This window comes from Ammospiza nelsoni, chromosome 9 (genome assembly GCF_027579445.1).
Source record: "Ammospiza nelsoni isolate bAmmNel1 chromosome 9, bAmmNel1.pri, whole genome shotgun sequence".
Lineage (NCBI taxonomy): Eukaryota > Metazoa > Chordata > Aves > Passeriformes > Passerellidae > Ammospiza > Ammospiza nelsoni.
The window spans coordinates 33770749-33792563 of NC_080641.1; the positions used below are offsets into that span (position 1 = coordinate 33770749).

Below are 21815 nucleotides of genomic sequence, written 5' to 3' on the forward strand. Positions count from 1 at the left end.
CAATGGGGGCAGCTAATTGTACTGGTTACTTGGTTATTGGCCACTACAAACCAAGAAGGGGAAAGGCAAGACAGAGCTGCATAATCAGAATTCAGCATTCTGAAGAATCCTGTGACTTCTGTGCTGCACAGCACCCTGAGCTCATAAAACACCAAGGAATCCAGTGTAGCTCGCAACAGCTGTACTGCATAATTACTTGGCCCAATAGCAGCAGTTTTAAAATACTGGTATATCTGTTGCAGGCCACCATACATTACCATCTCATTTTCAATAAAAAGTCTGGGATGTTTCAGACCAGCTTCAATGGAATTAGAATCATGTGTGCTGTGAAATATTTATGCTTGCCTTGAGATGGAAGGATAACTCCTGCCTCCAGCCCCTACACAAAATAACAGATTTCATAACGCCAGGGACTCCAACTCCTCCATACCTACAGCAGGTAGAAATGAAGTTCTGATCTTGAGTACACATCTTTTCATAGATTGTAGAAGTCATATTTTATGTCATTTACTGAGGTCAATAATAAAATATAAATGTCACAGGCTGAAAGACGCCAGGAGAAATATGGTTTGGCAGGATGGAGCTGCTTAGGGATACATAAATAATAAGTCAATAAGTAAATAAATAATAGACAAAGACCTATTTTATCTTCCATTTGAGGATCTCAAAGAATTTACAATCTCTGATTGAGACTTGTAATATCCCGTCAGAGGTAATAAGAGCCTCTTCTCTTACACAGGGTAATTTCCATCACTGTAGGTGTGGGTTTAGGAATTAAAGACTTTATCATTTTTATTAAGTCTGAAAATCATGACTGAAAGGGCCCTTGGCCTTTTTAGAGGCAAACAGGGATAATAATGACCTGCTTCATTACCCCTTGTGCTTTCGCTGATTAAAAATGCTTGTGAGGGCCTCTATATTTGGAAGCACCGTTGTGTTCTGCACTCAGAACTTGTTGGAGTGGCCAGTTTTGCACTCTCCAGAGTTGCTGACCACAACACAGCCATCAGAGTAATGGTCTGTGTCTGGGCCAGCAGATTTTAGACTTTAACATTTAATTCCCTCTCTCTGGTATCAGGCAGGCACATTTGTAATGTTGATCAGTTTAATAGTGGTGGTTTTTCTCCTCTTATCAAAGAGCCCTTTCTTTTGGCACTTGAGAAATTTGCTATTTCCTAGTCAGAGGCTGCACAAACAAACCTTTGGAGATCCCTATTGCACTCGTCACTCCTTATGCTAAGGGGAAAACGACCCCTCCACATCAGTGCATGGCACAGGGCTGAGGAATGGTGCCAGTTTTCTCGTTTCCCTCCCCCAGCCCTTCCCTGATCAGCAGGAAGCCCTTGGGGACAGGCTGAGGAGCTGGCCAAGGCTCCAGAGAGGAGCCACGTTCTCCTTGCAGCACTTTGCCGTGCTGAATTATTGTCGGTCATTTCTGCATTTCTTTGCCTCTCTCTCTCTTTGGGCAGGTCACTGACACACACTCTCCACTTTCTTTTCTACCCTGACACGCTGAGGAGGTCAGGACAGCAGAGAAAGGCTTGCTCCTTGCCTGCCACTGAGTATTTCTTTCCTCTTTCTTACAGCAAATCAAATTATTAAATGAAGAGCCATACTTTAGACAAGCTAAATACAATGTTGTCTCAGGCCTAGCTTTGAATTCCCACATGTTCCCTGGATGCAGTTCTTTATTTCTTCTTGTCTGAGATGCATTTCCATCTCCTTTTCACCCAGGAGACAAACAGAAATGGGTTTGTTCATAAAGGACAGTGCAATTGCATAACAATTTCAAAGAGTACTAAAAGAGCTGATACTAAAAGGAAATTATCTTTTTATATTTCAGAAATTCCAATTTATTCCTTACTTAATTAGATGTTTGTCACATAAATGTCCATTTCTCACTTTTATCTGCATCCTTCATATTCCATCTGGCACACAAGGAAAGGGGGAACTACAAAAGCAGATACAAAGAAAGGGAGGAAGACAGAAATAATGTAGGCTAATAAAAATTTTGTTGTAGTCATCAAAATGCTGTCTGGGATCTACCTCAGTGAAGGTGTGTGGGCAGAATGGAGGTGCCAACCTCAGAGCAGCACCACTCAAGGGCTGGGGATTATTTTGGGGTGAGGTGGCTCCTTGGACACCGTTGTAATAATTGTCTCCATGGTGGTCACTCACAGTTACAAAAGGGAATCTCCCTTTAATTTTGATGTTTCTCTTTTTATTGGGGATATTTTCAGCAGAATTAAAGGGAGCAGAATTAAGGTGGACACAGGGAGCTTTTCATGGCAAGGACAAGGGTGTCACATCCATCCCATAGCAGCACCCCTGGCATGAGTGCAGCTCTCTTTGGTGGTGGTGTCAGGGCAGTAATTCCTGTCCTGTGGTGGAAAGGGATGTGTACAGGAGGGCTGCCCAGCCAGCCCTCAGTGAATGTTTACAGCAAAAGGCAGCAGTTTCCTTGCTGCTGTTTCTGAGTTCACGTTTTATCCACATCCTCAGGCTCTTGAGTTTGCTAATGGTTTAATAATGCTAAAGAAAAAAATAAGTTATTAATAAAGTGTCATATTATTAAACTGGCAATGAACAAGAGTAAGAAGCAGATTTTAGCTTTTATTTAACTGAAGGTTTTTCATAACATTCATCATGAAATGAATGTTTGCTCATTTGTGTTTGATTTTAGTTAACTTTCCTGCATCTCTCCAATTTTTCCAAATGTGCCAAAGGCTTTTTTTTATTTTTTTTCCCCTCTTGTATATTTAAATTATTTTTTCCCCTCTTGTATATTTAAATTATTTCCAAGCCAGCACCTGAGTTTCTGTAGGATTTCCCCTGCCTTGCATAGCATTTATCTGATTGGTCATATGCAGTGTACAAGCACAATCTCTGCACATGGACACCCCTGAAAGACTCCTAGGGAGCAACAAAGACTGTTTGGTGAGAAATAAACAATGATTTACAGATGAGCTGGTGTGCAACCAGATTAATTGGTCATTCTGAAGGAAGAGTGAATCCTCATTTTAAAGGGAGAATTCATGGCACTGTAAGTGGCAGCAGTTGCTGCCTTGTGGTGACAGCTAACAATGGGAAGCTCTGTTGGGTAACAAGAGTCCAACACAATATATTTTGAAGGCCAAGGAACTGGGCAAAGGTGTCACATAATGCAGGAGAGCAAAAGGCTCTGGAGCTGCACTCGTAGTTCTGCTGAAATCAGCTGAGGGTAAAATCGGTCATTGCCAACGGGCTGGTGTACATCACACCTCTGCACCTTCTCTGGAGTGCATTTTCCAGATGGCTTGTTGGCCCATAAATTCACCAAATTAAACTTCATCCCCGAGAGCGAGCTGGGGGCTTGCTGAAGATCTGAGCCCAGCGTTATTCAGGAGAAATGTAGATGTGATTTTCCAAACGATCTCGCCACTTTGTGCATGTTCATTAAACGAAAACACGTTACTTAAAATAAATGTTCCTGAAGTGAGATGGGGGAAAACAGCCCAACAACAAGAAGTGTTAGACTGCTTTTAAATTATCGACCGTTTATACTACAATGTAAAATGGATTCGTATGTGCAAATCCAAGTTACATGAAATGTCAATTAAATCAACCCTAATCTCCCAAATACATTTTTTTATTGCCTGATTGATGAGGGCTGCTCTTAAGGTGATGAATAGTTTTCACTCTCACAAAGGACTGCTGATTCCTTGCTACGTGTCCACTAAAAACACAGAAAATCCTTCAAAATGTCTGGCTCCGTTTGCTTCCAGGATCTAGATGGAGTGAGTGTAGGACACAATGTGGTCTGATATATTAATTGATGCATAAACAATACTGTACATTTAAAAACAAACCAATAGCAAAGAAAAAAAAAAAAAAAAAAGCTGCTTAGAACTACAACAGATTTAAACTGTTTTATTTTCCAGAGGCAAAGCTCTATATAACGTCTTTGTTTTCTTTCCTATAGCAAGTCCACATGCAACACCATCGACTCTTCATTTTCCAACATCACCCATTATTCAACAGCCTGGGCCATACTTCTCACACCCAGCAATCCGCTATCATCCTCAGGAGACTCTGAAAGAGTTTGTCCAACTTGTCTGCCCCGACGCTGGTCAGCAGGCTGGACAGGTGGGGTTCCTAAATGTAAGGAAGCCGTTTTTCTTTCTTCAGAAGTGTTTGTCCTTTGTAAAAATTAACCAGGGGGTTAGGGATGGATGGGGTTGTTGTAACAGCATGGCGCCTGAAGGAGCGCACCTTGAGGAGATGCTGTAAAGGACAAGAAAAAAATTAAAAAAAAAATATATATATACATATGAAATAATAGTGCTGTGCTCCAAAAGCATTTAAAAAAACAAACAAGAGACCTCCCCAAAAAAACACTCGACCACATTTAAAGTGTCAGGGAAGCTGGTGCTTCAGTGACCTGCTGGGTCCCCCCACAAATGACTTTGCTGCATGTGTTGTAACCCTTGTGGAACCAGGGTTAACAAAATACGAAGGCAGAATAATTTTTATTAATTATTTTTGAAGTTCAGGGGAGAGTGGGGGGGAAAGAGCAGGAAAAGGGAGGGTGAGAAACAGATGTTTCAGATCAGCTAAGTTCATTAAAAAAAAGAAAAAAAAGATACTGCCTTATAGCACTTTAGATCAAGTTGACCAGTACTTGAACTCAAGATGTTAAAAGTACAGTTTATTATGGTTTGTTATTTCTGTAAGCAGTTATCTTTTCCCCTTATCTCTATGAAAAATTAAGCAGAGTTCCAAAGCTTCAAATAACCATTTTCATTTTTTTTTAATCAAATAAAGTGAATCATCTTGCTATTATTGAAATAGCATTCTGGACGAATACAGAATTTATAAATTTTATGTAAATCAAATCTAAAATAATGCTCTGAATATTTCATGAAATGTAATGCATGTAACTTTTTCCAGCCAATGAAGTAATAACTGGCAAAATTACTGCTTCTCTCCTGACATACTGAAAGTGTTAATGAGAATTAGTTTAATTATTAGCATCTAATTTATTACACTTATTTAATAAGCTGTATTGTTCTCAGTGTTTTCCTTTCCCCAGCAGAAAAACTGACTCTACTTATTCCAGCCAGTCCTGGCTTTGAATAATGTCTGCAATATGTTAGCAGATACATTTATGTCTAGACAACAAATCAATACAGTGCTTTTCTTTTTCCTTGAGTATTCATTTGCTTAATTTATCCCAAACCATTCAGCATTATGAACTGTTAGCACACTCACAATGAACAGGCAGCAGGGGTCTTCTTGGCAGGAAAGGGACCTAATTGGGAGACAAGATAGTGTTTGAGAGATGTCACTAATATATTAGTTTATTAAAGGTGCTGGATGTTGGAAAAATAAACATCCCTGAAGGATTGCTCCTTGCTGCAAACTCCAGCAACTGCAGTCTTTGAAGCCTGTGGGAGTGCTGTTAAGTTAAATGCAGATGAACTCGAGTCTTACTTATCCTCTGAACCATTTTTTGCTCCAGCACAAGTGTGATTTGCACCTCCACGGCTTTAAGGCCTTTTGTCAGTGCCAGAGCAGGTGAAACGAAAATAAAAGTCCCAAGTATTTCGCCAGGATGGGTATTTTGTCCCTGGCAATTCAGACTAATGGAAACCCTATCAGGAATTAAAATATTATTTTCTTTAGCAGTACTTAGAATATGGATCTGTGTTTAAAGCTGAGCTTTTATCATCAATGGAAAAGCCAATGTGCAGTGCCAGAAGAGCTGCAGTGAGATCAATTTGTAGAGTGCTGTCGAAAATGATCTCATCATTTTTGTCACTAAAATGGAACACCTGATTCACAGCCTGTCCTACTTTCTCTTTATAATGGTATTTGGCATCTCTCTGTATGGTTTTCAAGTGTCCAGGCTGGGTTACATTTAAAATGTAAACTTAATAAGCTGGGGGGAGGGTTGGCATGTTTTTCTAAGCCTGATTCCTGTTTTTGTGATACTTGAAAACACTTTTACTTACGGACACATTTTTCTGGTGATTAATTGAAAGACCACACTCATATAGCTGATCCCCTTCAGCCTGTGACTGACCACAGCCCAGACTGAAGGGAGGGTGGTTTTTTCTCCCAGTGTGTAAAATGAAGCTGTTCTAAGTTCACTCATTTCTCCATATGATCCTAATGGCAGCTAAACCAAGAGCTACACTATTGCTAACTCAAAAGGGATGTGGGAGAGCAGTTATTTTAATATACACTCATTCATTTTCCTGTAATGAGATAGCAGCATGATTTTTAAGACCACCAAAAATGCTTATTTTTTCTCTTAATGAGCAGTATCTTTAAGAAATTTACACTCAAGTCCTAGACACTGATATCCTGAGGGTATAGCACAGGCACGAAACCAGGGGATTTTAGGGGTCAAAAATACTGCTTCCCCTCTCACTGAGCATGGGTTAGTGCTGCAGGAAATGTAAAGAGGAATAGGATTTAATCCAGGACAATTTAATCTTAGTTCAGACAAGCTGCTAATAGGACAAGTGGTTAAAAGCCAGAATTTCCATAGTTTCACAAGGTTCACAGAGTTTGACACGATGTTCCTTGAAGTCCACGGAGAATTTGAGCCAGCACTTTCTTTGCCGCCTCTCAAGTAACTGTAAATGTATTGCACACAGTTTTTGAACTAGATTTGTTTTTACTGGAGGTTCCTAATAGCTGATTTTTAGTATAATTTCTGTCTGTTTGCTTGTTTCTCGGCAGCCCAATGGTAGCAGCCAAGGCAAGGTGCACAATCCATTCCTTCCTACCCCAATGTTGCCACCACCACCTCCGCCACCAATGGCTAGGCCTGTGCCTCTGCCAGTGCCAGACACAAAACCTCCAACCACATCAACAGAAGGAGGGGCCACCTCTCCCACTTCTCCAAGTAAGTATAGACGCAGCGGGATGCACACTGGGCAGGGATGAGGCCTGCACACACCTTGGCAAGCAGGAGAGCTCTCTGCTCTCCGCCATGGACAAAGCCATGAGCCGCTCCTGTGTGAGCAGGGAAAGCCTTAGCTCAAGGTTGCAGTTTTGTTTTTGACTCGGTTGGCATTTCACACGTGTGAGGGAAATCGAGGCCGGTGGCTCAGCTGTGACACAGAGCTCGGATCTTTGGGGTGTTGTTTGCTGCCATGAGGATTTGAGTGGATATCCCATCGCTGGAAGTGCTCAAGGCCAGGCTTGGGTGGGCCTCTGAGCAGCCTGATCTAGGGGATGGTGGCCCTAGATGGGGTTGGAACTGGGTGATCTTTAAGGTCCCTTCCAACCCAAACTACTCCATGGTTCTGTGATAAGTTGGTGTCTCAAGCCAGGTTTTAGAGGACAGATCCCACATGGAAGTCAGGCAATCTCCTTGAGAACATCCCTGCTTATACACACTGGGCTAAACTAACAACCCTTTCCAGTTTACTTCAATTGCCATTCTTTTGGGAATAAATTTTCCCAGATGAAGTCAGACATCTTTCCCTTATGCCGTGCATCTTAGGCAAGAAGTTTTGGTATGTCTTGAAGCCAGGGAGAAAGCTCTAATCCTCTCCCACCACCCACACGGCTCCCATATGCATTTTGTGTAGCCACAAGTCAAATTTACGAATTCCTGGATACACACTTGGGGATACCACTTTGGAGTCACTCTTCTGGGAAACAAATGCAATTCAGCTGTGTCTGATGCTTTAAAAAAAAGTCTGGATGTTCAGGGAGTTAATTGTGAAATGATTTAATGAAGCTATGCTCAAACTGACATTTAAAAACAAAAGGGAAGCTTTCAGTGCTTTAATGGCAACTGTAGGGGACTTGTTCCACAGTGAAGGGAGTCCAAATAACATCCACAAACAAAAATCAATCTAATCGAAAGAGCAAATCCCTTTGTGTGCGTTTCAAGCTTATTATTTAAATGCTATATGCAACCACTGCTGGATGTGCAGAGAGGTACTCACTCTTCAGACCAAGAGAAGCCTACATTTTTAAAGCTTTATATACAGTTCAGGAGACTTGCACAGGTTCCAGGGGGCATTTTTAAAATCTGGTAGTTCCTCAGAGGTTTTCATTGCCTTCTGCTACGCGATAGTGCATCAACTGCAAACTCAGCAAGATGCTCTGGCTCACTTGGAAATTGAAATGGGTTTTAGTATGAGACAGTCTGGTAAGATGGTGAACATGATCTTCTAGAATCAGGACTTCTCGAATTGATCAGCAGATTTTTCTTGAGTGCAGAAGTTGATTCATTCCCTCCCCTCCACTCCTCTTTCTGACCTTAGACCAACACTGGTGCTGTCAGGAATCTTTGGCACTTTCTGAGGGGACTTTTGAGTCCTATCAATAAGATTCAGCAGTGGGATCTAAAAGGTTAATGTTTAGTCATAGTTATCACTGAGCACAGTCAGCAGTGCCTTACTATTTCCTTGCCTTCAGAACCGGGAAAAACAAAACTAGGTCAGTGTGTACTTGTCATTACGGTTGTGACTCAGTTTACTGGCAGTGTTTGGTGTCAAAAAGAAAAGAAAAAAATTCCCAACAACATTTTAGCACTAATCTTAATTTTTATGATACTGTGATTGTGTAAACAAGCTCAGAGGGTGTCTGGCCAGATTCTCAGCTGGCAGAAAAATGGGTATTTCTCCTCTGAAGGGAGCAGGACACCCATTGGTGTCTGCTTGGGGCTGGTCACTGGGCTCTGTGTTCAGCAGACAGCTGCCACGTTAATTGGGAATGGAGGTTTTCTCAAGAGCAGCCAGTTAATGGTATTTAAACAAAAGATTAGGAAAATAATTACTGTTTGTTAATTAGCCACGCTGATGACTAAACATATAGTTCTGTACATATTCAGGCACGCATCTTCCTTTTGGTGAGGGGTTTGAATAACAGTGACTCCAATTGTAAACAAGCATATAATTTAATTTAGGGAAAAAATTTTACAGAAAAGTAGATTATAGGAAATATTTTCTAAGAAAAACTATGACATGTAAAGCAAAGCCAGTGGAAGCATTGGCCACATAAAGAGGAAAGCAAACTGAAGTTTGAGGCGTCACAGGCAGGGTTTGCCAGGAGGACCCACTGGGCTCCATTCAGCGTGTCAATCAGGACCAACCCTCCATTTCCCTGCGTGTTTATTTTTTCCTTAACTAAATATTAGCCTTCGAACAGCGAGTGCAGATTCACCAGAGTTCCATAAAAGCCTCACAAAAAGGTGTTTTCCATGGTTACGGGCTGCTGGAGCGCACCGGTTCTGGGAGTGTCGCCGGGCTATGGCTGACTGCCCCGCAGGGCTTGGGGATATTGGAAAGTCACTAATGCGACAAAGGCAGGAGTGATGTTAAATTTTGGCCAGACTCTCTCCTTAGCCGTGTGGAAGAGAATGATCCCCCCTCCTCCTGAGGAAATGGAGTGAAAGGGGTTGTCATTTGCTCCATTCTCCTTCCCTTTTTTGGTCTAGCAGAAAGCCCTCAGCAGAAACAAAATGCAGTCACGGCCCAACCAAAAATTGGAATATGGCCCTCCTGAGGGGTGCAGGAGCCAGGAGCAGCTGTTCAATACAGCATGGCCTCATGGGAGCGAGAGCTAAAAATCACAACAAGGTGGTTAATGATTCTCAGAGCAATAGTGAAACTCTCCAGCTGTGACATTAACCAAAACATGAACATTAGTGCTGTCCAAGGAAGGAAGAGCCCCTGGAGATGCACACTGGGGATTTGCCACTACTGGGTGGCCAAACATGCTCTGGGAGCTGACAATTTCAGCTGTGAATCCCATCCCTTTGGAAAGCCAGCATTTTCCTCAGTCAGATGGCACAATGGAGATGGGATTCACGAGGTTTGGGAAGTTAATTTTTCCTCCACAAAAACCTTTTTCAATTGAACAAATCTTTGATATCAAAAGACCCAGCATTATCTTATCTCAGATCTCTTCTTGATTTTCTTTGGTTGGTAACCCATTGCAAACACAACACAATATTTTCTTGAACTTGGCAGTTTTGGGGTTTTATATCTCACTGCCCAAAGCAAACACCACCTCCACAACATTCCAGTTGGGCTTTATCACTATCATAATTAAATCATTCCAGAGCAGCCTAAGATACTGCCATCCTGTACACCCTTTTAAACAGCTTTTTAAAACAAAGTGTTATTTTCTGAGATTCACAACTCTTAACTTAAATGAACTCATTACTTGTTAATGTCCCCTTGAACAAAAGAGTTTTCTTGTTAAATGGCATTTGTGTCAGGATGAGGAGAATGATCTTGTGGCTGTAGTACAGGATTCATAAAGCCAAGTGCCAGGTCCTGCCCTTGGGTCACAACATCCTGTGGAGCTCTCCAGGCTTGGGACAGAGTGGCTGGAAAAGGACTTGAGGATGCTGGGCAGCAGCAGCTGAACATGAGTCCAAGGGTGGCCAAGAAGGCCAAAGGCACCTGGGCTGGATCAGCTCTGGTGTGGCCACAGGACCAGGGCTGGGCTGTCCCCTGTGCTGGGCACTGGTGAGGGCACACCATGATGTGCTGGAGAGTGTCCAGGGAAAGGAATGGAGCTGGGGAAGGGTCTGGAGAACAGGAGAGGCTGAGGGAGCTGGGAAGGGGCTCAGCCTGGAGAAAAGGGGGCTCAGAGAGGACCTTGTGGCTCTGCACAATTCCCAGGAGGGAGCAGTGGGGCTCTGCTTCCGGGGAACAGGGACAGGAGAAAAGGAAATGGCCTCAGGTCACACCAAGGGAGATTTAGGTTGGATATTGAGAAAAATTTCTTCAAAATAGTGGTCAAGCACTGGAGCAGGGGCAGTAGTGGAGTCCCCATCCCTGGAGGGGCTTGGGGACATGGGTTAGTGGTGGCCTTGGCAGTGCTGGGGTAGGGGTTGGACTCAATGATCTTAGAGGTCTTTTCCAACCTAAACATTCCCATGATCCTGCAATCAGATTGGCTTTCTCTGCCTTCCTCTGCTATGCACTGGCTGAGCACCTTCTGGGCGAGTTTGAGCGCTCTGTTCACTCCTTTCCCCACCCATAAAAAAGAGGGTTGACTCCATCACTCAATTTGCTGAAATTTGCAGTTCCCTCTCAGATCCTCAGCTGCAGAATGTTCTGCAGCAGGAATTGTTCTACTGCACCACATTCCTCCAGTCAATCCTCTTGCTGCAGCTTGAGGAACAGGACAACTCCTCACATCAAACACATGTACCTGTCATCCTGGTCTGTGAAAGGGAGACCTAGGGGTACATTAGGTTATCACTCACCCAAATCATCTTTACCAGTCCTTTTAATCCAGAACGATGACAAATTACACACTCCTGCTCTCAATAGCAATTACTTCAGGAAAGTATATTTAAAAGTAACATTTCCCTACTGCAGGCAACTTTAAAACACACAACATCCCCAAAACTGTTTGTTTGTCTTGTCTTTCATACAATTTCTTGCCATTTTGGCTAAATATCAAAGCTGTCTGTGTGAGCAAATGTTCTTTCTCTGCCAGCTCCTGTTTTGCTTGTTCCTGAAGTGAAGCATCATAGCAAATTTGTGGCATCACATTCATTCCTTGGCTGTGGGCTGTGATGTTGCAGACAATCCTTAGTGAATTCCAGTAGCAGAAAGAGCAGGCTGGGCAGGAAGCTGCTGCTGTTCATGCCCAACAGGACATCTCTCAGCTGGTGTGAACCAGGGTAGGTCTCTGCAATTCCCATGGAGCAAAGCTGATAAAATCTGGAGAAGATCTGCCTAAGAGACCTGGCTGCTGTTCCTTGTTCCTTCCCATGCTTTGGCTTTTCCCAAACTGGAGTTTGAAGACTCCAGCATAGGCTTAGATTATATTTATGCTATATCATAATGTGACCCAGCTTTATCCAGTGAGACAGTTTGCCCCATCCTAGTTCTGGGGCAAAGTCTAGGGATCAGATTTCCAGAAATCCCACCTTCATGTCAACCAAGGGTGTTTATCTGAAGACAGTAAGATGCAGCTGGAAGTTGATCATGGTCTAAGCAACACTCAGTACTTCTCCCTTTCCTGAAACAAATCTCCCCCTAACAGGGGAATGAGTTTTCCATATCAGCTTAATATTCTGAGCCAAACTGGCCCCTTCCAACCCATAAACATCCCAGGACATTTTACAGCAAAGAGGGAACAGCACCTTGGGAGAGTCCAGTGTAAATCCTCTGCATATTTGTCCTTTTGGTGCTCTTCCCTCCTTGGCTTCAGCAGTGCAGTTCCATGGCCTGAAGGAAATACCAAGCTGACATCCAAGTATTTTCAGAAAGCAAGTTAAACATGGTTTGGAGCGGAAGGAAGGTGTACATAGCAACTCACCCAGCGAGCTTTGAGGGGACATTTGTGCATATTACACACTTTTCAAATGCTTTCGAATTTTTTTGTTTGAACAGAGAAGCCATTTAAGTCAGCATTCTGCTGGTTCCCCTTTGATTTTCTACCAAATATCACAGCAAAAGTATCTGCCAGCGGGGAACTGTAAACAAGATCTTGAGTTCCTTCCCTTCTGGGTGGAACTTACCTGCTCCAAGGGATTAAATGGCCTCTCCATTCAATCTGCTTCTTTAAAAGTAGACCAGGAGAACCAAACAACAGATGTTTGATTTTTGAGCTCTAAGTTAATTTTCCCCACTGTAGAAGGAATTCTTAGTCTTGCACAATATTAGTTCATTAGTTGTTTAAAAAAAAAAAACCTCCACAAAGTACAGCACAGAAGAATCCTAATACAAGGCACTAGCAACAGGAAAATGTCCTTTGCAAATGTGTGGCTTCTTTGAATTATTAACCAAATTAACATGGTAAAAGGTGATGAGAACATCTCACCACATCTACTCAGTAAATTTCTTCCTTGATTTGCAGGTAGGAGTAACATCCAGCTTACCTGTTCATAATATCCAAGCTGTACCACAATTTGCAAAACCATCTCAGGAAGATGAATTAGCGCACATTAAAATTCCTTTAAGACTTTGTGAAGGAGAAGTGTTCCTTGCATGATTTTTGCAAGTCTTAGCTTCTTGGAGAGAAAAGCTCACTGCACCAGAAACAAGTGGGAAAAATTCCTTCTTAGAATCCAGGATATCTCCCCTCATATCAGTAGGAAATGAAGATATGCAGTTCCTGGGGTGATTTCAGGGAATCTTGATACAAAGAAGTATTCTGATGAAACTGTGAGAGCTAAGAGGCATCACAAGACATTTGTGAGACTTGAAGGATGAGGTTCTGCATGCTTCTAGACTTGGGAACTCATCACCCAAGGGCTTTGAGGGAGGCAGAACATCCACATGGTCCAAGTGCAGATTAGGCATTGGGTGAGAAATCCCTCCAGGGCCTTAATACAGGAAGTCCCTGAGCTGAAAATAATCAGAGGTGGGAAAGAATGGGAGAAAGTAAATATGTTACCTGTTTTGGTTGCATTTACTTATGACTTCTGAGAGAAGTGACAATGACCAAGGTGGAGCATTGGTCTGATTAGGCACAGCCTAAACCAAAGGCTCCTCCAGGGTAATTCCTCTTCACCAAACATTTGCCTTCAGAAAGGTAAAAGAGTTTCCCCCCACAGCCAACTCAGTGTCTTCTCACTTTTCTGTAATGTTGAGGCCTCAACATTATATTTAGCTTGACTGGAATCTGGCAAGTAACTTTCCTTTTACTATTGTTTTTTTTTTTTTTTTTGTCTCTTCATTGGATAGTTAGGTTGTCTGGGGATTTTATTCAGCAGAATGCATTCCCATAAATATATTCAAAATAGATAGGAGCTCTCTTTGTATTGAGGCATCTATTTGCGTTATTTAGATCTAAACATGCAAAAAACTGAGGAAGAGAGAAGATTGCTTGAGGGTTTTCAAATGAGAGGAAGACTAAAAATGCATTGAAAGCTTTTGGATGTGGAAGTACGTGGCATTGTGGACAGTTGCAGTGGAGAATATAATGCAACAATAAAATCATTAAAGTACTTCAAGTTTGGAAGTAATCTGGGTTCTTGGCTTGCATTGCATTTAATAGCTTTACATTTATGGGAGCCACTCCAGTTTTTAAAGGCAGCTTCAGCCTTCAGACTGATTGCACTTACCACCCCAGTGAAACTGCAACCCATTAATTTTTTACCGAAAGGATCTCCCTAGTTTGTCAAACACATCAAGTGAACATTTTAGAGAGTGCAGACCACAGCAGTATGAAAACCAAAACTTTATATCCAGAGAGAACGCTGGATTAGCATGAAATAAAGGGTCTGATTCTGTTAATGAGCACTTAGGTAATTTCATTGCTATACAAAACTCTGTTAAAAATAGAGGTACCAGACATTCGAGTGAAAACAGTCAGGACCTGCAGAAATCTCCTGTGCCCGCCCATCATGGAAAGGCCTGCAGTGGTTCTCCTTCAGGCTGGAGAGCTGCCCACCCTCCCCTACGTGTTGATCCCCCCACCACGAAGCCCGAACCTTTCCAGTGTCTCAAACCAAACTCTCGCTCTCTAAAACGTTCGCACATTTCTGTGTCAAACATCTGCTTAGGTGGCTCTGAGACAGTGTGTTTTGGTGTTGTTCGTGTGCAATCTAGTGCCGCTTCCTCAACGCATGTGTCCCTTCCCTTCACAGCCTACTCGACACCCAGCACCTCCCCCGCAAACCGATTCGTCAGTGTTGGACCACGGGATCCAAGCTTTGTAAATATCCCTCAACAGACTCAGGTGGGCCGCTTTCGACTTCTCTGTTTGCCTGCAGCCTCTTCTCCTCCTCCTCCTCCTCCTCCTCCTCCTCCTCCTCCTCCTCCTCCTCTTCCACCTCCAGTGTCCTCTAACGTGTCCCCGCGGAGCAGCTGCACTGCCGCTGTCACTTCACCCACATGGTCTCAGTAACTACAGTGAAATGTCACTTGCAGTTTGTTTGTCTGTTGTGTTTTTTTTTTTTTTCCTTTGTTTGTTTTTTTATTTTAATTTATTTTTGGGGCTTGTGTGGTGATAACACTGCTTTCATGACTGGAAGGACCTCTCTCTGCTTTCTAAGGTGTTGGCTCCCAGCGCGCAGTTCTTTGCTCTAGGGCCGGGGTTTCAAAGGCTTTGGCTCCAACCTGCTCCCCAGGCACTGCATTTAATTGTGTTTAGATTAGATGCTAGGCAAAAATCTTTCCCTGCCTGGTAAAGGTTGCCCAGAGAAGCTGTGGCTGTTCCTGGATCCCTGGGAGTGTCCAAGGCTGGGCTGGACAAGGCTTGGGGCAACCTGGGCTAGTGGAAGGTGTCCCATGAAACAAGATGATCTTTAAGGTCCCTCCCAACCCAAACCAGTCTGTGATATGCCAAAAAAAACCCTCAAATACTCATGGAAAAAAAATACTCAAATTCCTGGCTGGCCATTTGCATGGTGGGCTTTGAGCAAGCAGGAGATTTTTGTGATTGTGAGCACATCTGTTTTCCTTATGCAAAGAGAAAAAAGTCCAGTTGAGGCAGGCCTATAAAGCTGGGTTAGCTGAATTCATGGTCCTGCTATGGTCAAATCAGAAGCTCAAGTAAACATTTGTGTTTCTTTAGGAGAAGGACGAGATTTAAATGTGCTTTTTCCAAGCTGTATCAAATTCCCAGGGTCGATTAAGAAAATAGTTGTTGGCAGTTTTGTTAGCAGCTAATTTGAGCCAGATGTTGAAAAAATTAAGTCTGGGCTTAATATCACGTTATCATGGCGGGGGAAGGTATAAAAAAGTGAGCAGAGTTAGTGCTTTAGGACAACTGTAGTTTATAGTTTGAAGTGATTGCTTGATTAGGTTGCAATTCTTTTAAAGGTCAACTACACAAAATATTTGTGATTCTGTTTTGAGCTGGTTGCAGTGACTAAAAAGCAATAATTCAAATAGCTGGCAAACTGGGCATTACTACCCTTGGCTCTTGTAAGTTCTTTCAAATGGTTTATAGGCTTCTGAATAATTAGTGTGCAGGTTAATGGCTGTCACATGCCACAGTAGGTGCATGAGGACAGACTCCTCGTTGTGATGGCTTCAGCACCTCCACTGTCACTGAAACACAGGTCACTCATTCCCAAAGATTTCCAGTTTACAGGGCTGCAAGCAGCTGCCTGTGAGCACAACGTGGTTTTTTGCTGTCTGCTCTTTGTGTACAATTTGTTAGGGGCTTTAGTTTATAGCTCTGTGCACAGCACAGGTTAAACTATATCAAATCTCAAACCTTCTCTGCATTAAATAGGGTCACACAAAGTACAGCAGCAATGCAGAGAGGGGTTTAACCCATCAGATTCTGGGGGGTTTTTTCATGCCTTGACAAAACTCAGCCTGCACCCCACTTTTCCAGCCTTGTGCTTTCATAGGGTTCATGGGTGTGACAAGTTCTCATGCACATTCCCATTTAAATCATATTTCTCCAGTTGTTTTGGAAACAACTGGAATATACAGAAATACGCTGAAATCAGGAAACAGGAATTTTAAGGTGTGCTGCTAAAGTCCTTAAGCATTTGGTCTTTTCCTTCATAGCTCAGGAAACCTGAAACCCTTTGGAGAATGCTACGTACCTTTTCCAGAAGACTTGAAAAACTCCTAGTTGGTAAATTGATTATGTAGTAAGACACAACAGTATTAAGTCTCCAAAGATATTTAAAACTTACTTGCATCCTGCAGCCTAAGTTTCCCAGATAAGTTTGTTGACTGTAAACTTTTATCCTCCTTATTTATGACTTAAATCATTTTAAAGTGCTCTAGCGTTACTTTAAGTGCTCCTCAGTAATGCAGTGTAGTGAATAACAATGCTGTACAGTGAAAAACAATACTCAAGCACAGCTTTCAATTAAAGTCTAACATGCTGCAGTGGGCAAGGAGACTGACTTCCAGTCTCTGACTCCAGCTGCATCTCCCTGCTTCTATACATCATTACACCACCACAACCCACTTGATACTAAATATATAATTTATCAGCAAACTCACTACTTATTCATGAAAGAACTCTGAAGTTGACTGTGCTTTGAGTCAGAGAAGTGAGGTAGAAGTGCTAACTGCAATGATTTGGGATTTATGTAGCATTATTCTAAACAAAGACAGGCTTTTGTGCTCCTTTTTGCAGAGCATTAGTGTATAGAATGGCCACTTAGGACATTTTCAAAACGAAAATGTAAAAACACATAGGACTGCATTATTAAAAGCAGCTGGGGTGGCTCCTTTCCATCAGGGTCTTTAGAGTACATCCAGAGTCAGGCTAAAATACAGGGACTAAAAGCCAGGGACACAGTTTCCTGAGACAAGAGGAAGCAGGGAATACTCCAAGCTTCTGGAAGTCAAGCTTAAATATAAGGGTTAAGTGACTCTTTGCTGCTGGAACAATAAAATAAAAATGAAGGCTGTATCTTAACATCTGCTTTTTAAAAATTATGGTCCAGCTACAACCCATATGAAAATATTTTGGTCAGATTTTTGGTGGCTCTGATGTTCTCTTGGTGGAACATTGCACTATAAGCACTATTTACACATCATCATCATCATCATCATCATTAGTCTTGAAGTGCTGCAGAAGTGAGTCTGTGCACAGGGATGTGGCAGCTCCACGGAGCAGGAGTCACAGTTCCCATACATGGGCATTCCCAGAACACTGGATTAAAATCCCAGGCAAATTACAATGGGCTGGGGCAAGGATCATTCTGTCCTGTTTCTAAACAACCAAACCCAGTACAAGCCTTTCTGAATCATTATTAGAAAAAATATCAGTAGACATTTCCATTAGCACTATGTTCTGATTTATGTCATGTTGTGGCAAATATAACCCCTTAAAGGAATTTTATAGAGTTTATATAATATTCATTAAAAAGCCATCTTCCTGTGTCAACAAAGGTTGCAACAGGACAACCAGTCTATCAGAGAAGGGATGGGGAAATAAATGCTTTAAGTCAGTAGTTCTGATTTGGTAACCAAAGCTCCCAAAGGGCTGTTGGCTTTGCCTGGTTTCAGCAGTTTCCAAACTTTTTAGCTGGTTTTGTTTTGCATCTGCTGCTTACACCATCCATCGCTCTTGCCACTCCACTCACTGCACAATTGTCCTGTCTTGGGGGTTATTTGAATCTAAATTTCTGTTTGAGCTATTAGAAGCAACACTTGACTTGGCATCCCCTGTATATGTTGACAAAAAGGCACAGGTGTTGTAACCTTTGCTTGATAAATCATTTACTTTTGCTACTTGACTTGCAAGCAATATGGGGGCATCAGCTTTTTAAGTGCCTATTGCATATGCAAATCAGAAATACAGGATGCCTGGGGTACAGGGGGCTCTGGTTTCAAAAGCAAGCTGGTCTGGATAGCTCATGACTAAGTAATAGATACGTCTCTCATATTGCCAAGGACCTGCAACACAGAGGGTGGTGGAGGGATGGGAAAGTCCCCTCACATTAATTAGGGACGAGCCTCTCTGTAGCACCAAGGTGAATAAAGAGGGCTGCATTTTGAGGTGTTTTTTTCCTAAAATTAACAGTGAAACACAGTGCATGCAGCTGGGAATGCTAAACCAGCAGCCTGTGGCCAGGGTTTGCCACTCACCACTCCAAATGCTGCTTGCTGCTCTCTAATGCCCTGGCTTTGCTCTAGGGTACAAAATTCCTTTAGGGATCCGCGTGCTCTGTACTCATCGTGCTGCAGCTCCACTTCACACTAAACATTGTTTACTATGCTGAGTCCTGTTTGCCACCTACTTAGCCTGCATCTTCCTGGAAATTGCACTTGGGATGCTAAAAACAGCTCCTGAGAAACACATGCCTGCTCCATCTAATCGCTCCTACCTGCCACTGGCCCATGTGCCCTGCACAGGGAGGTTGTGAGGATGCAGGAAACAGAAACTGCCTCCTACTGCAGGGACCCAGGCAGAGAATCAGTCACTTTACCCTGTGAGAAAGTGAATCCTGTAGCCCTGACCAGCTGTTTCAGGAAAAATCCTTCTCTAGTGTAAACACACTCTGTATCAGATCCATCCCAGGTAGTTTCTAAAAACCTAGTTAAGCACAAACCTAAATATTTATTCCCTTAGCTTTATGTAGGAAAAGATAAAACTTATTTCTACTGGGACAGAAGTAGAAGCTCTTCCTGGTTCTGCCTTTGCACAATCCCAAAGCACAGTCAGATCCTGGATAATATGCAAAGGCCTTGTCTTTTCACACTTTCCCTGGTGGGGCCCTAGAGCCACCCAGCTACAAGAGAGCTCTAGATAGAGCTCATCCTTTATAGCATAAAACAACTGAAACTAAAGGCCTGTAGCCTGCCTACAACACTGAAATAAAGTTTAAGAAAAATCCCAAAAGTCAAACAAGCATATCTAGGCAGCAAAATAACAGGTATAGAAACCAGCAAGCTCAGCAGAACAGCCTTATAAAGACCAGGTACAAAAATGCACCCTGTGAAATACATCTTTAAAAGAGCAATATTAACTTAGGAGGGAAATCACTGAAGTTTAGCAAAGTGTTTATAGTACAAGGAAATTGCTAACTCCTTTAGATCTTCTCCTGCTCCCTGCCCTTCCCAAATTAGACAGTGGTATCTTTGTAGCTTTCTCCTTTTGGGCTTTTATTTATCTCTAAAAAAACCACCATATGCCTCAGGTGCATCCACAAACCTAATTGTACAATTACTTTCTTTCCCAGAGACAAGGCAAAGCTTGTTTTGCTTCCCCACAAGCGATTTTTTTTTTTTGTTTGTTTGTTTAGAGAGCAAACTGCAACCTGCAATTTTTCACTGGCAGCACTTTAAAACAAAGGGCATGAGGAAAAAAAATGAGCTGGATGCTGTGTCCTGTAGGATAGCAGATGTGAGCTCTGTCAGACCAGGGGGGAGGCGAATTCCAGAGGAGAGGGTCCTTCTGTGAGAGCAGCCGGGCGCTGCTGCCCAGACGCTGGAATCTGAGGAGCGTGGTGCAGGTGATGCCCCTCTCCAGGAGGCAGGCAGGGGAGCAGCCCTGTCTGTGGCAGCCCCCAGAAGTGTATAGGATCCATAGATCAAAGTCAGCACCTTGCCTGGGAAGCTGATGCAGCTCCTGCAGCGCTTCGCTCCCGCAGCTGAAACGGCAGAGCCGCTCAGTGCCCAGGTTCCATTGCCACCCTATGGAAGAAAGAAACCAGTGCACACATTTTTTCTCCTTCCTCTGCACAAACCCGTGTGTGTGCCTGGCTTCACGGGGATTTTCCATCCCTGCTGCTCAGTGCCACCCTGCCCTGCCCTCTGCCCCCTCCCAAGGGGACGCTGAGCCCCACGCAGCTCGTGGCCGTGTGCTTTATTAACGAGCACCACGGGCTGCCTGGCCTGCCCTGGCTGCCTGCACACCCTGCTGCCTTCATGCCCGCTCCCAGAGCCCAGGAATGGCACTGGACAGCCAGGCAGGACCTGCTGGCCCTGGGCACAGGGGCAGGGCAGGGGTTTGTGGCACTGTGCTGACAGCTGAGCCACCACATTGCTCCGCACACGGGGCAGGGCAGGGACACCTCGAGGGGTGTGAGGGGGACACGGCAGAGAACATGAGAGGCTGCAGGAACAAACCAGGCCTTTTGTTTTGGTGGGTTTATTTTGCGTTTTGGGGGTTCTGAGTGGAGCTGTTTATCAGCCAGGTCAGAGGTACTTGTTGCTCAGAGGACTGTCCCTCCTCAGGATCAGAACACTCACCCTCGAGGTTGGATGCACTGCTTGTGACTAAGTGTGAATGGAGATAAAAAACTCTAACTTGGAAGCATTCGTTAGGCTCAGCCCTCTAAGAATTCCATATTCTGTACAGTAACCTCCCTAAGCCAGTACATGTGTCCAATTTCAGCTGCAAAGCACTTCTAAGCACACTTGAATGTTCCTTTTCTTTCTCTTGGCCTGTCCAGAAAATGTAGTGAGAGGTTCAGAACATGATTTCCATGAAAGAATAACATCTTTAGTGTGTTAAGAAAAGAAATTTGCATAGATCAGGTATAAAAACAGAGTTTTGGGGTGTGGAACTGCTACTTTCTGCTGAACTTAGAGGGATCACTCTGCTCCCAAACCCTCCAGGGATCTGTGGATTTTCCCATATTGGCAAAGGAAAGAGAGGGCTGCTCTCCTCCAAGACCTGGAGCCCCCTTATGATCACTCAAAGTTTTGATCTCTGTCCAAAAAGTGCTTTGCTGTTGCACCAGTGGCATCAGGCTACTGACACATGACCTGAATTTTGGTGCTGTGTTTCCTCTTCCACGCAGGACGTAGGAATACCATTCTGAACTTGAGGGTGGCCTGGAGATGGCTCTGAAAATGCAGTGTGAGCCTAGAGAGAGTGTGGATATGAAATTCCACCCTCAGGTCAGTTCCTTAAAGGAGCTGAGAACAGCACACCCCAAAAAGAAAGCACATATTGCCCTAGAGAGGTAAAAATTCACAAAAACTTCCCAATGCCATCATGTGGCTGCATCTTCAAAGTGGGAGGGAGCCAAATCAGTCCCAAAATGCCTGGGTTAGTCCTCAGCAGGGGAGATCCTTGTTCCTGGGCTTTTTCTTCCTCCTCCTCCTCCTCCTTGTAGACTCTGGTGAACAGTTCAGACTCTTTTTTGGAAACCAGCACTCAGCATCCTATTTCCAGTAGATTTAGCATAGAATTATTTACAATGGACATAGAAGAATTTCCCAAACTAAGCAATTAAACTTAGTGAGTTTTCCCCCTCCTCACAATAACCAGGAAGCCTGTGTGTAAGGCTGCCTTTCTGTGGGTTTTATGGCCATTACTTACTCCACAGTGGGGGAGAAGAAAGGGAAGGAGTAAGTGTGGGCCTGGTGGGAAGAGTTGGCAAATGCAGAAATATGATGAATGAGCTGGAGAGATTTAATTCCGTACTAAATTCTCTACAAGCTGTGTAACCTTTCTTTAGC

General features: G+C 43.3%; 1 protein-coding gene across 15 annotated transcripts in view; it reads left to right on the plus strand.

Moving 5' to 3' along the window:
* NFIA (nuclear factor I A) overlaps nt 1-21815 on the plus strand; it is a 243631-nt gene that overhangs the window by 204676 nt on the left and 17140 nt on the right. For 8 of the 15 annotated variants that reach the window (XM_059478569.1, XM_059478576.1, XM_059478574.1 and 5 more), the window contains 3 exons: nt 3962-4140; nt 6730-6895; nt 14570-14661. In XM_059478569.1, coding sequence (XP_059334552.1) covers nt 3962-4140; nt 6730-6895; nt 14570-14661 — 437 coding nt within the window. The remainder of the gene's footprint in view (nt 1-3961; nt 4141-6729; nt 6896-14569; nt 14662-21815) is intronic. The other 7 variants (XM_059478570.1, XM_059478578.1, XM_059478582.1 and 4 more) reach the window with 3 other exon arrangements.